General features: G+C 34.6%; 1 protein-coding gene across 1 annotated transcript; it reads left to right on the top strand.

Moving 5' to 3' along the window:
• The first annotated feature begins 5656 nt into the window (after positions 1-5656).
• On the top strand, positions 5657-9047 carry LOC143575401 (FT-interacting protein 7-like). Its single transcript, XM_077059798.1, has one exon. The coding sequence runs from the start codon at positions 5827-5829 to the stop codon at positions 8902-8904; it is 3078 nt and encodes a 1025-aa protein (XP_076915913.1). The 5' UTR covers positions 5657-5826; the 3' UTR covers positions 8905-9047.
• Positions 9048-16128: the final 7081 nt, after the last annotated feature.

Genomic DNA, 16128 nt, shown 5'->3' with positions numbered 1-16128 from the left:
GTAAAACTGGGCCGGTTCTTTGGTTAATTTCGGGTTGAGTTTATAATACTAATGTATTACATATATGTAGTATCATCGTATCACATATCATTATTAAATGTTTGTTTTTTATTTATAGTTAGGTGATAAAGGGCATAAAGCGAACAAGCTATCAATAAAAAGAAGACGCAATGCAGGAAAAAATCTGGAGTTTAGAAACCAAAGGCGTGAAAAGAAACACATGCTTTGAAATTGGAACTTGTTCGTCCCCGTGTCAACTGTTTTCTGGTGTTAATGCGGTGTCAGATAAATGACGAGATATTTTTAGAAGATTAGGAGCTGAAATCAAATGTTTAAGACAGTATATGAATATTATGGGCTTTTATATGGCAATGTTAATTATTGTGATGATAATACTAATACAACATGTGTTTAGGTATACTACACATATGTAATATAATGCATTTGACGGTATGGTTTATATAAGTTATGATTACATTACATGTATGTTGTATTGTGATCGCATATATGTAGTAATTCCATTACATATAGTTTTAAACAATTTAATATGATTATATTAATTGCATTACATATATGTAGCACTAGTGTATTGCATATATGCAGTACTATTGTATCGCATACATGTATTACTACCATATCACATATAAATATTAATTGTTTGCTTGAACTTGTAACTAGGTGTTGATATAAAATGTTAAAATGCACATATAGAATATTTAAAGCATACATTATATATGTGTAATACAAACATATAAGCTTGAATGTAGGTTGTAATTTGATTAATAACCTGCTTCTAGTATGATTACACCATTAAATATTGACAATCAGCTGATTTTTTTCGTCTTCGTCGGCACATCAAAGTTGACATACACATAGTTAATGATGAGGCGGTCGTAGTTATAGTGCATATGTGTAACATATGTTGAACTCGCTTGGGCATTCCGTTCAATAAATTATGGTCTTTCCCTGGAGTAATAATTGTTTCTGAACAAATACATGTTTATTTAGGATATATTAAGTATGTGTGACGTTATATTGCATATATGTAGCGTAAAAAAATAAGACTTTACATTGTTGATTAACACCACCTTTTTGCAACGAAAACACCATTAGAATGTCAGAACTTGTAGTAATTTAAACAGATGAACTCGTTTGGGTAAAAAAACCATATAACAAAATGTAATAGTTATGAAATAAAAATAATAGTAATATTAAATTTGTGTAATAATTAGACAACATTATACATACAAAACCTCAGTATTACACATGTATAGTACATGACTTTCTTGATGACTTGTTTTTCGACACCCACAAGTTGCAATAGATTATACTGCATATACGTATTATATAAAAATAAGATGCTACCTTGTTGTTTAACAACAAAAAATTGCAAGAGATTACAAATAGAATTGCTAGAATTTGAAGCAAAAACAGCATAGGAGCTCTAATTAGGCATTTCAATCAAACATAACCTGGTCTTCACTTTGAGTAATAACAATATACTAGTGTTTTTATCCGTGCTTCGTTGTTCAAGTCCTTGTTTTTTACATTGATTTTTACGAAACCAATACCTACAAAATGTTGCAACCGAAATAAGAATTTATTTAGTTAAACACAAAGGGTAAAGAGTGACAGGTAACTATAGTCACGTTGAAAGAGAAAATATTGATCCAACATAGCAATATACCAAAGTACACATTAACAAACATCAATACTATAAGACGCAATTATAGTTCCAGAAAATAGGCATTTACTCGAACACATGGTGCGCACAAATTAAAAAAAAAAAGAATAATCCTAAAAGCAAGTGTCTATAACAACAAAGAACAAATGCAACATGCATATGCAAAATAATAGTAATAAAATGTACGGCCATTCAAAAACAACTCCAAAGCGCACACTTCAATTACAAAAAAAAACACCCAGACATTTAGTCGCATCTGGTGTGAAATTCGTAAACCACCTTCAACAACAACAAACAACAAGGGCACACAAACAAACAAAATATAGCTTCTATAATACATGCATCTACACAATGCACTAGCAAAGTAAGTATAAAAAAGGTTTGGTGGTTACAACAACTCAAAAACTCGTGTTTCAATAACAGATTTCCGAACGGACATTTAATCGAACACCTGGTATGCAGTCCGTAAAATACTGGCAATGACAACAAACAACGTCACGCAAAAGAAAACGCACAGCTTCTAAACCATTAAAATACGTGCATCTACAACTAAACAAAAAAGAACTCACAAAAAGAAAATATAAGCAAATCAAATTACTTTAGCTGAAACAAATTTGCGACCAGTAGTCGGCATATCAGACGTATGAAGACAAAATTTAACCGTCACTCTTGTTTATCTACAGTAACTATCTATGAGATAACTATCACTTCCTGTCTAATAGTAATATAATGAGAAAATTAATGTTAATTAAGTATATATTAATCACATGCAACTGTATATTACATATATGCAACACATAAAATTATATTACATGTATGTAGTATATAAATAAATTGTTACCTTGTTGATTTACACCAACAAACTACAATATTATACCATTAGAGTTGATAGAAATTGTATCAGTATCAACAAAGGAACTCGATTAGGCACTCCAATCAAACAAATTAGGGTTTCTCATCAATAAGCAACTCTTAATCATCTAATTTTGGAGTTACATGTCAATTCTAATGGAATACTAGTTAAAAAATACGAATCAGCAAGAAGATAAACAGTCGAATAGGAAATACCTTCAATTTTCATGTTAAAACTGTTGAAATTATGTTGAATCAATCTTCAATAGAAATCTAGATGTAACAACGCAAGAGCGGGGAATCGATCTTCAATAATTAGGGTTAAGGATCATCGAGTATGATGTATATTACGATCTATTTGTTGAAAGCATAACACATGGATAGGGTTTCATTGAACAGGGGAAGTCAAGGTTCTATCTCACAAAGGAAGCAAGCAACGTGTGTCGAGGACTATTGAAATGCAATTTTACAAATATAACCCTGTAGTTAGGAGTTCTTTAGTTCTCTCCCTAACTAGGAGTTCTCTCTTGATCCTTTCCATATATATATATATATTAACTAAAAGGGAAAAAAATACTCTCATTTTCATTTCTATGCCCATCAACCAAGATTGGGCCGAGTTATAGGTTGGGCTGGAGTCTAGTTTGTTTGTTGGTGGTGTAGACTTTAGTCCATTTAATTAGGCCAGGAATCAAAGTTACTTGAAAGTTGGGTTGATGGCTGGATGAGATTCCAAACCCAGAAATGCGATCTTATGAAAGGCGTGCAAATTGGAAAACTTTTCACTCAGTGGGCCAAATAATGGGCTCACACTTCAGCACTAATATTTTTGAATACTTCTTATAAAACAAAACACAAAGGCTCAGTTGTTAGTTGTTGAAGATATTTACAACTTCAATTTCAATATTAATAATCTTTTATTTCTCTTTAAAAGGTACATTTAATACATAATAAATTTTATGTAAATACTGACGAGAACGACATAAATTTTATGCAGATAATCTTAGATTTCTATTATAAATATATTATATTTTTCACGCATGCATTTTATTATCCATTAAACTATTACCAATTTGTTTTGTTTAACCAGATGTCAATATTTAATCATTTTTTTTCCTACCATGTTAACCAGCATATGGTCTGCATATATACACTTTTCCAGTATTTTTTTTCAGGTACATGGGAACTTATTTATTTTAATGAATACAAGGTTTTATTATTTTATGTGATTTATAATCCATAAAAAGGAATAAAAGCCAGATATGCATCAATAATTTGTCCACAAGAAGACATAATGAATTAATCTCATTGCCCACATTCAAAAGTGCACTTATTTTTGAAGCACATGGTATGCAATGTGTTGCATTGCAAGTGTCTTTTTTTGACTTGATATATTAACTACTTTAATATTATTAAAAGATAACTTTTTATGGCCGTCCCTATTGATATATATTAATGGTAAAATTACTTAAACATACTACTAATTATCGTTGATTAACATGGTTAGGCTGGATTATTTTGTTTTGAGGTTATAAATAACGAATGTATTAATATGATTATAAATAGAAATTATAAAATAATAATTCTGTTATATGAAAGAGTTATTTATTTCCATATGTAACGTCTTGAAATCATAAAATAACTTTTAGCATAAAACCCCATGTGTTTTATATATTCGAAACTATTACACCATATCAAAAGATATACTTGTACGATAATTAGAGTTAGTTTAATATGAAGCTATTGACTTTGGGTTGAAGTTTCTATCTCAATTTCTTTTGCTATTCACATTGTTCTTATAACCGTGTCACTAATTGGGCTAACCCTCTTACAACATGGTAGACCGTTAGGTTGAAACTTAAGAATCGAATGATGTAATATATAGTTCGGAAAATATTTATATATTACATAAAAATAAATACGAAAAGATTAATATATAGCATATAGTTGTTTTACATTGTTTTACGTTAGTTGTATTTTAGCATATAAGATATACATTGTTTTACAAAAAAAAACAATAATGAATAAACTTTTTAAAGTGAATCAAAGCTATTTATAAAGCATACAGAAATAGATAAACATCTTTATAGTGGAGTTGGTATTTAGTAAAGTATTTCTCGTTTATGTAAGATTTTTTAGATTTAAATCATTACAACTTTTTCTTAAATAATAAAAAAATTATTAAATTGGTTCAAGCCATCAAACCCATTACACATGTTTGATATTTCCTTAACAAGAGACCACCTCACATCCACGTACCAACATTATTGCCAAGAACTCTAGTCTGGTCGTAAGGCTATGTGTTTATACCATCATAAGAAATACACAATGTAACAATTATCACGAGCGATTAAATAAATAAATAAATAAAGGCAGATTGAATTTTAATAATCCCAACTTTATGCAGTTGGCCGATAATAATCTCAATTTTGAATATATCTGTCACTGGTCCCAACTTTCACACTATTTGTTTTCATTGGACATCCGTTAAAAAAAACTTAACGACGTTAAGTTTTTTTCAAATTTCAAATTGATATTTTAAGGCTTTTGATCGGAATGAGGATATGAGTCGATTGATGTAAAACTTACCTTCAAACAGTGGTCCAAACGACTAAAGGATGCTTCAGTTCTGGTGTTTAAACTATTAATTAACAAAAATCAAGTTTTTTGAACCGTCGTTTCGAGTTAAGTTTTACATTAATCGATTCGTATTATCATTCCGATCAAAAGCCTTAAAAAATCAATTTAAAATTCGGAAAAAAACTTAATGTCGTTAAATTTTTTTTTAACGGTGGTCCAATGAAAACAAATAGCGTGAAAGTTGGGACCAGTGACGGCTATTTTCAAAATTGAGATTATTATCGGCCAACTGCATTAAGTTGCGATTATTAAAACCCAATTTTCCATAAATAAACAAGACAATGTTCATCATAACATTCAAAATTTTTAAGAGTTTTGAAATTCAATTAACAAGGGACTAATTGATGAATCACTTCCATCAACTTTAAGTTTTACCGACTTTTTGTTCTACTGGAAAACACAGATCACTTTCACTTCAATTCATTTCATGCCCCCACACCGCATATTGCAAACAGGAAAAGAGATATACGAAGCAGACGATAAACAACAAACCGGTCCCTCGGACCCACCACCCAGACCACATCCCTTTCATCACCGCACATACCAAACTCTTCTTCATCCTTAGCTTCTACGTAATAATAATATTATTATTACCCTTTCATTCCGACTTTGTTTTTCTTACAGTTCACCGGCATCCGGCCACCGGAAACATGGCCAAACTCATAGTCGAAGTCAAAGACGCCGCCGACCTCATGCCTAAAGACGGCCAAGGCTCGGCCAACCCTTATGTCGAGGTCGAGTTTGACGGCCAGCGACAACGAACCCAAACCAAAGCCCGGGATCTTTACCCGGTGTGGAACGAGACTCTGGTTTTCAACGTGGAAAACCAGAGTCTCCATAGTTCCACTATTGAGGTTTCCGTTTACAATGAACGGAAACCTCAAAAGAACTTTTTGGGTCGGGTTCGTTTATCCGTCGCCATGGTCCCCTCGTCAGAGGATGAAGCGTCCGTGCAAAGATACCCGTTGGATAAACGCGGGTTGTTTTCGAATGTTCGAGGAGATATCGCCCTTCGAATCTACCTTGTTCATGGTCAATTTTCCTCAAATCAACCTCAACATCAACCGCAAGAGCAAGAACAGCAACAACAACATCATCAGCAACACCAGCATCATGAGCAAAGTACTAAACAAGTACCAGTAGTCGAAGAATTTATTAATAATCATTTCCCTTTTAAAAACGAGTACCAAGAGTACGATGATATTAATGAGAAAAAGAAGAAGAAAGAGAAACAGAAAGAAGTCAGAACCTTTTTCTCTGTCGGTACAGGCGGCGGTGCCAGACGTGGTCCTAGTCCAGGTCTAGCACCGCAACCTGCCGGGCCTCCACCAGTGTCGGTGGAAACAAAAGCTAATTTCATGAGAGCTGGACCGGCGAACATGATGCATATGCAACAGTTCCCCGGGCAAAAGCCGCCACCGAATTTCGGATTGGTGGAGACCCGGCCGCCCGTGGCAGCCCGTATGGGCTATCGCGGAGCCGATAAAACCGCGACAACTTACGATCTAGTGGAGCGGATGCATTTCTTGTATGTTAACGTTGTCAAAGCCCGAGACCTCCCGCCGATGGACGTGACCGGCAGCGTTGATCCGTACGTTGAAGTGAGGCTTGGAAACTATAAAGGAATAACCAAACATCATGAGAAGAATCCGAACCCGGTTTGGAATCAAGTTTTTGCATTTTCTAAAGAAAGATTGCAGTCTACAATACTTGAATTGGTGGTTAAAGACAAGGATCTAATCACGAAAGACGACTTCGTTGGTAAAATCCGGTTCGATGTGGTTGATGTCCCCATTCGGGTCCCTCCCGACAGCCCGTTAGCACCGCAATGGTACCGATTGGAAGACAAGAATGGGATGAAAGTGAGAGGCGAGATCATGCTCGCTGTTTGGATGGGAACGCAGGCGGATGAAGCGTTCCCAGGGGCGTGGCATTCTGATGCTCACGGCATCAGTCCGCACAATTTGGCTAATACGAGATCAAACGTGTATTTCTCGCCTAAATTGTATTACTTGAGAGTTCATGTTATAGAAGCTCAAGATCTTATCCCGTTGGATCGTGGTAGGCAGCCGGAGTTTTATGTTAAAATAAACCTCCGGAACCAGCTGCGAATGACCAAAATCTCGCCGCCTCGCGGGTTGAACCCGATGTGGCAGGAGGAGTTAATGTTCGTTGCATCCGAGCCGTTTGACGAGTTTCTTGTAATAAGTGTGGAAGATCGGTTAGGGCCCGGGAAGGATGTTTGTGTAGGACGGACGAGTGTGCCCGTGAGACGAATCCCTCATCGGATCGATGCCACGAAACTCCTAGAAGCTATGTGGCTCGATCTCGGGAGACCGTCCGAGTGGGAGGAGGAAGGGGATAAGAAGAAGGAGATGAAGTTTTCAAGCAAGATTCATGTTAGATTATGTTTAGAGGCAGGTTATCATGTGCTTGATGAGGCTACACATTTCAGTAGCGATTTGCAAGCGGCGTCAAAGAATTTAAGGAAACCGAGTATCGGGATTCTGGAGCTCGGGATCTTAAGCGCGCAGAATCTCCTTCCGATGAAGACGAGGGAAGGTAGGTTAACGGACGCGTATTGTGTGGCAAAGTATGGGAACAAATGGGTTAGAACCCGAACGCTTTTAAACACATTAACGCCTCGTTGGAACGAGCAATACACTTGGGAAGTGTACGACCCGTGCACGGTGGTCACTGTGGGCGTTTTCGACAATTGTCACATAAACGAAAAGGAAGAATCGAGAGACCAAAGAATCGGAAAAGTTAGGATTCGTTTATCAACACTCGAAACCGATCGGATTTACACTCACTATTATCCGTTATTGGTTCTAACACCCTCCGGTTTAAGAAAACACGGCGAGCTTCATTTGGCGGTACGGTTCACATGTCTCGCATGGGTCAACATGGTGGCTCAATACGGCCGGCCCCTCCTCCCGAAAATGCACTATGTCCAACCCATTTCAGTCAAACACATTGACTGGCTCCGCCACCAGGCAACACAGATTGTGGCGGCTCGGTTATCCAGAGCCGAGCCGCCACTCAAACGTGAAAACGTCGAGTACATGCTCGACGTTGACTACCATCTGTGGAGCCTGAGGCGGAGCAAGGCGAATTTCAGCCGTATCATGTCGCTTTTGTCAGGTATCACCGCCGTTTTTCGATGGCTAGACGGGATTTGCATGTGGCGGAACCCGTTAACCACGATTCTCGTCCACGTCCTGTTCTTGATACTCGTGAGCTACCCGGAGCTAATCCTACCCACTATTTTCCTTTACCTCTTTGTTATCGGGTTGTGGAATTATCGGTTTAGACCCCGATACCCGTCCCACATGGATGCCCGAATGTCCATGGCCGAAATGGCGAGCCCGGATGAGCTAGATGAGGAGTTTGACGGGTTTCCGACTCAACGACCACCGGATATTGTGAGAATTAGGTATGACAGAATGAGGAGCGTCGCGGGGCGGGTGCAGACGGTGGTTGGGGACTTGGCGACGCAGGGGGAGCGGGCGATGGCATTGCTGAGCTGGCGGGACTCTCGGGCGACGTCGATATTCATAATAATAGCATTGGTTTGGGCAGTGTTTTTGTATGTGACACCATTTCAGGTGGTGGCGGTGTTGTTTGGGCTTTACTGGCTCAGGCATCCGAGGTTTAGGAACAAGATGCCGTCTGTGCCGATTAACTTCTTCAAGAGATTGCCTTCAAAGTCCGACATGCTTCTCTGATTGTTATTATTATCATTTTTATTATTGCAGATGTAATTTTGAGCAGAATAAAGCTAGCTATTGTTTTGGATTCGTAACATTGTTCTATGTACATTCAAACTTGTGATTCAAATGACAAGTTTTTCATTAATCCAATCCATCATATATTAATGAAACTGTTAAGGATTTATAAAGAGTCATTTTCATGTTTGAAACTTATGTTGGTCGCGTCGTCCCTAACTTGTTAAACACGATAAGACACAAACTATCAGCCGTAGCATTTTTCATTAAAAAAAAATAGTGTTTACATTGATATAGAATACAACTGAAAAACAAGCCGCAAGTCCTTTAGTATAACAATCTAAGTTGTTTAAAAACATGATCATGGGGTCATAACATTTTTGTTCTACGTAAACACTTATTTGATCATTCGAATTGATTTAGAAAGTTATGTTATCATAAATTTAAAATAAAAGAAAATAATTGCCTAAGACTACCCACTGTCCCAACCCAACCCAACCCAACCCAACCCAACCCAACCTTTCAATTAAAAACTAATTTCTCTCTCTTTCACCTACACAACCCAACCTAATCTAAAATTTCACTCACATTCACAACCCAACCTAACTTAATATTTTATTAACTAAATAAGATTTATCACTATTATTTATTATATTAAAAATAAATACGTTTAAAAATAAAAATTTTAGAAACTAATTTACTATTTATATTTAATATAAATAAAAATACATATTATATAAATAAAAAATTACAATAAAATTTTAAAATGTAAAAAACATATAATACTAAACATAATCAACTATATTAAACATAATGACACATACATAACATACAGACTATTTAATTATTCATCACTAAAAAAAACTTTTCCATTTAATTATTCATCACTAGAAAACTTTTGCCATATATGCTCAATTAGATCGTTTTTAGAGCAACATGAGTTTCTCTATTGCGAAGTTGTGCTCTATTGGTCATATAACTTGATAGGCTTGCAATTCGTACAGTAGAGTATTGAAAAGGTTGATCATCATCTTCAGCAGATGTTCTTCGTCGCCGATTGGTAGGCTTGTCACCTAGAAACTCGGATGGATCATAATAGTGAAGATATGTGTCTCGTTCATCCTCAACGATCATATTATGAAGTATTATACATGCAATCATAATTTTACCCATCATTTCCTTGTCCCACACAAGACATGGGTGTCGAAGAAACGCAATGCGAGCTTGTAGAACTCCAAATGCTCGTTCAACATCTTTTCTAGCAGCCTCTTGATGTTTAGCGAACAACTTATGTTTTCGAAGCTGTGGAGAAGTAATGGACTTGACAAAGGCAGCCCATGAAGGGTATATGCCATCAGTGAGATAGTATGCCCTATTATGTTCTCGTCCATTCACAATGTAACTAACATTTGGTGCACGACCTGACAATATGTCATCAAAAAGATGAGATCGGTGAAGGACGTTAATGTCATTGCACGTACCTGGTGTTCCAAAGAACGCATGCCATATCCATAAGTCATATGATGCAACAGCTTCTAAAATTATTGTTGGTTTACCGCTTCTACCCGTATATTCCCCAGCCCAAGCTGTGGGACAATTTTTCCATTCCCAGTGCATACAATCAATGCTGCCTACCATTCCGGGAAACCCACGTTCTTCCCCAACGTGGAGTAGTCTTGCTAAGTCATCATCATTGGGCCTTCGAAGGTACTCTTGACTAAAGCATGCAATAACTCCTTCTACGAACTTTGTAAGAGCATTCCTTGTTGCTGTAGCACTCATTCTCAAATATTCATCATGCGCATCTGCTGACGTCCCATACGCTAACACCCGCATAGCTCCAGTACATTTTTGCAATGGTGAAAGACCTTTCCTACCTGTGGCATCTCGCCTTTGTTGGAAATATATGTCATTGGCTGTAATAGCTTCCACAATGCGAAGGAAAAGTGATTTTCGCATGCGAAATCTACGTCGAAAAGTTGCTTGATCATATGTTGGGTTTTCAACAAAGTAATCTTCCATCAAACGTGCTTCACCTTTCTCACGTTCTCGATCACAATACCTCCTTCTTGATGTGCCAGGCATAGGCATATTTAGGAGTAATTCACACATGATAGCATTAAGTTGTAGATCTACTTGAAAAAGTTGTTCTTCCCACTCATTACACTCACTTGAACTCAATGAATCAGAACTCTCAGATGAGTTTTCACTACTAGACATTTTTAGGATATGAAAGCAACTCAACGAACTTTATTTATACATGAAAATAATGTTAGATAATGTTAGATTTTTTATCTAAAGAAAATCTCACAATCCAATCAGAATTTGACAAATGGAAAAAGAAGATAACTCAAATTTACTATATTATTTTAGAAATATATAAATTTATAATATTAAATAGAGATAATGTTAGATTTTTATCTAAGAAATCCAACAATCCAATAAGAATTTGACATTTGGAAAATGAAGATAAGTCAATTTACTAGATAATCTTGAAAATACATAAATTTATGACAGTAAATAGAGATAACGTTAGATTTTTATCTAAAGGAATCCCAACGATCCAACAAGAATTTGACAACTGGAAACGAAGATAGGGTTAAATTACAAGACAATATTGCACATACAGAAACATAATTGCATTACAAGTGAAGTAGAAATTCAATATCTTACAAATGCATTAAAAACGAAATGAAAGACACAATAAACTAGATTCAGTTTCCATAATACTTCGACAATAGAGAACGTTTGATTTGATCCTCTTCAACCAACAGATGCTCCCTCTGTAACAATGCCTGAAGCAAATGAAGGTCCATTTTCTTTTGCTCTCTTTCATCCTTCCTTTGTTCCTTTCTTTGTTCCTTCTCAATCCTAAGTTGTTCCTTATGTTTCTCAAACTCGAGTTTTTTTTTTGCAACAAATCATATGTACTAGCTTGAGTAAGCCTCATTCCACGAAGTTCTTCAACAATTTCATTGGAAACCTTACCTTTTCCTTTCTTTTTTTTGGCTTCATCTCTGCCCATTGGACGTTGAATCAATGAACCACCACTAACTGGCGATTCTTGGTTGGAATTCACATAATAATCCCCTTCTTCTGAAGTCATTGTTCTTTTCGTACTACCATCACTTTCCTCATCACTCGCTTCACTTTCAGGACGGTGACGTGTTGTGCCACGAGGTAACTCTAAAGCCCATTTTGGGTACTTACACATAACTTCATTGTAAACAATGTAGTCGTTAAACTTTTTCCCACTTTGCTCATATATCTTATGAGCATCACTCTCGATATCTTTTTGTGACGTTCCACTTGTTGCTCGGCGATATGCTTCTCGGTACGCAGCAACCCATTTCCCAGCGGTTTCATTAAGTCGACTAAAACGACCTTTCATTTGATCAACATTTCTTTCACCAAGCTGTTCTGGATTTTCTGCTTGAGCTGCATCATACATTTTCTTTACTTCTGCCCATAGTGATGGTTTCTTCTTGTTTTTTCCGTGAATGCTATCTACACTAGCAATACAGTATGCCGACATTAAAGCAACATCTTCAGCAGCCTCCCATTTAGCGGTTTTTGTTTGTTTTTCAGTATTTTGTGATGTTTGAGGATTTTGAGTGAAAGGAAGTTGACTTGGATTTGGAAAAAACGAAGAATTTTCATAGTATTGATTATTATGATAATTCTCAGAATTGCCTAGATCCGTATATGAATTTGGAAACGGATCCATTGTTTTGAGTGTATGAAATATAAAAGAGGGATAGAAAATTAGAATTGGATGTGAAATTTTATCTATATCCAACACTATATATATAGAAAAAACTCATAATTTTTTCAACTTTTTATTATATTTTTTTGGATAAGGATAAGTTAAATGTTAGATATTTTTGGATAACTAAAGTTATAAAAAAAATCTATAAAACAAATAAAAAATTGACATTTGGCATGGTAGGATAACATTTTAAATAAAAAATAATTTACTAATAAAAAACTAATAAAAACATTAATGAAAAGTAAATAATTAAAAGGAAAAAAAATAATAAAGTAAAGCAGGAACAACTAACAATATTAAATAAAAATTAAATAAAAGGTTTTAAAATAATAGAAAAAGAAACGAATATTATTAGCATGATGACAGGATATATTAAAATAATATTACAATTTGGTTGCAATCGTTGGTTGATGATGATCGGGTTGTGACTTTTATTTTTATTTAACATTTTTTAAATGACAACCACTTTTGTCCTTTAGTGAAATATTGCAACCCGTTGAGGTAAATGGTCATGATAGTGAGTAGTCTAACATCAAATAACCAAAATCCAAATTATAACAAAACAAAACCTTAACATCAAAATTGATGCCATCATCTCCATCATTAAAGCATAACAAACATTAAGATCTAAATGATGGCCACCTAAGAAAATGGACACTTGCTCATAACTGAATAATTATAACAAAAGTAGGTAAAGATGTCGATATATATTTTAAGTAATTAAGGGGAGGAAATACAAAATTTCAATTCAGAGTCAAAGTTAAAAATCCAAATTCAACATCTAGAATTCAGAGTCAAAACTATTTTTTCATAAATTTATATTCTAAAGAGCACCCGGAATAAGAACACGTGGCGGCTTACACATGAGAGACCTACGAAAGTCGTATTACACGAGTTCATGTGTCAACATTTGTGGCTTAGGCGTTCGTGGGGAGAAATTATATGGATGTGAAATGTAATCCCCTAATAATCTTTTTCCTTTTTTTTCTTTTACATATAGATTTAATCGATCGAATTTGATGTTTCGTTGCTTTTTGGCTTGGTCTCTTGTTTGTACCGTCTACAATTCCGATCGAGATGATGTTGCCGTGGGAAACGTTGAGAGTTCAAAAACATATGAAAGATTTAATCGGGTCGGTTATTTTTGTCAGTTGACGGTTCTTTGGAGATTTAGAAACCATTAGGTATTTTAGAAAAATCGTCCCAAAACAAACGTTATTTGATGATGTTTTGCCATTTTCGTTCTTGTGATATAGTAGGAATCTAGAATGCAATATTTTTAGGATTGTATCATTTATTGAATATACAATCAAAATAACAATTCATGTTAATTAACTCTAGATGCATCACACTTTAAATCAACAAACATTATTTGATGATGTTTTGCAATTTTCTTTCTTGTGATATAGTAGGAATTGAAAATGTAATATTTTAGATTGGATCATTTATTGTATATGTAATGTTCTGTATGTTATATGATCTTGCTACTTGCTACGACAATTTTAATAAAATAGTTAAGTGCAAAAAAATAAATTAACATCACATAACCTAATTTTCTCATACAATTTTATGTGTCTCATCTCTTCTAAACCGAGTTTCTCTCAAAAACTCTAACATCATCCTTAACTATACATCTTAAAGGGGAACTCGATCAAGATGACAAACATGTCGACTACACCATACTCCCTTGCGGTTTCTACTCTCCATGTTATAACATGTTCATAGGTTTAATATTTATCATGTTTTCTATTACTTACATGAAGAACTGATCAACAACTATTAGTAACAATCCAAATCTCATGTAAGTCTACATGTTTGATTGCTACAAGCCTACAAGTTAAGCACACTCCACTTGAATCCTAAATTTGTGACTCATAAAACCATTAACTTAGAACTTTCGTCTAAAACACTATTTTTCATTAATGTTACTATATTTCTAAGAAAAGATGTATGATTGGTACCATTACAAAGTTGTAACCATTATTAATTATTATGGTTGTAACTTTACACTATTTATTATTTGAATTGAAAAGTAGTTAGTTTGCTCTATTATTATTTCTTGAAACTTTTTCACAAATAATTTATTATCAAAAACAATAAGTGGGAACTCATTTTTTTTTATTTTTTTAAAATGATCAAATTATGTTCACCTAAAAGTAATCTATGATTATAGATTTATAGGCTATATTCTTCTATACATCATCAACCACCAGGATGGGAAAATTTATAATAAGTAACACGGATAATCAGTGAGATAACAGTAAAATAGAGTTTATACCTAGGTCGTCTAGCTCTTGTTGAAATTTCTTCATTTTTGCATTAAGGGGGTGCTTGAAATTTCTTGTTTTTCTCTCCTTGTAACTTATTAACTTATATAAGTTAAAAAAATGTTTGGGTAACGTGATTTTCTTAGCTTTTTATTGCATAAGGGAAAAAGGGAGTTTTTGATAAGTTAGGAGAGAGTAATTTATCAAAACAACTTAAATAAGTCAAAAGAAGGTGCAAATAAGGAATCACAAACATGGCCAAAAACCGTTGAGTATCATATCCGATGGATCATTACCACCCCAGCCCTTTGAAAATAATGAAATTGATCATTCCCACTTACTATAGTATGTAGTCCTACTATCTTAGGTTTAATAAATCAATTCAATGAGAAGATGAATGTAGCTTAATCATTCTCTTGAGTCAAGGCATAACATATTTCCAGGCATAACATATTTCCACTCTTGCACTTCTTAACGAAAGACTGAGATCCATACTCAAGCAAAAGGAAAGGGTCATGTTCTTGTGTGTAGTGATCGAGTAATACACTTTTATATAAAAATATTTAAAAATTTAAATAGCATTTAAGAATACTCGAGTATAGCTATAGTTGAAATTTGAAAATAATCACAGTATATTCTTAGTTCTTAGATCAGTAGATGCAAAAGTTTTGTAGAATCAATGAAATAGATAATACAAAGGAATGGAAAAGAAAATTATAAACAAAGATGAACAAGCTAAAAATTTTGGAATTAGAGAATAACATACTTAAAAAGGGTGTTCTTTATCTACAATGATATCTCAACAAAAAGGGGCAATGGTTTGTGGATTTTAGATTTCAGATACAATATGTAGATGAATATGCGATGAATGATGATGATGGTATTTATATTTATATCATTGTGTCCCACTAAGGTAAACATGATATATATTGTTTAATATAAACTAAGATAGTTGATAAAATACTGTACATTAATTTATTACATGAGTTTAACAAAATGACGAGAGTTTAAACATTAAGTTCAATACCTCCATGAGATATTTACATTATTGTTGCCATCATCCTTCAAACGAGACCACGAGAACAGACTTTTCAACAAGCATTTCATAGAGAAGTTTATATGTTAAGTGACTTTTTTTTTCGAAACGGTAAATTTTAAACACAACCAACAACCGACGGCCACCACCCC

The sequence above is a fragment of the Bidens hawaiensis genome, unplaced genomic scaffold, assembly GCF_021521415.1.
Source record: "Bidens hawaiensis isolate Kalapana, Puna unplaced genomic scaffold, B.hawaiensis_p1.1 tig00027361_1, whole genome shotgun sequence".
Taxonomy (NCBI): domain Eukaryota; kingdom Viridiplantae; phylum Streptophyta; class Magnoliopsida; order Asterales; family Asteraceae; genus Bidens; species Bidens hawaiensis.
Note: the sequence above shows the minus strand (reverse complement) of the source record. Positions and strands in the feature narration are given on the sequence as shown.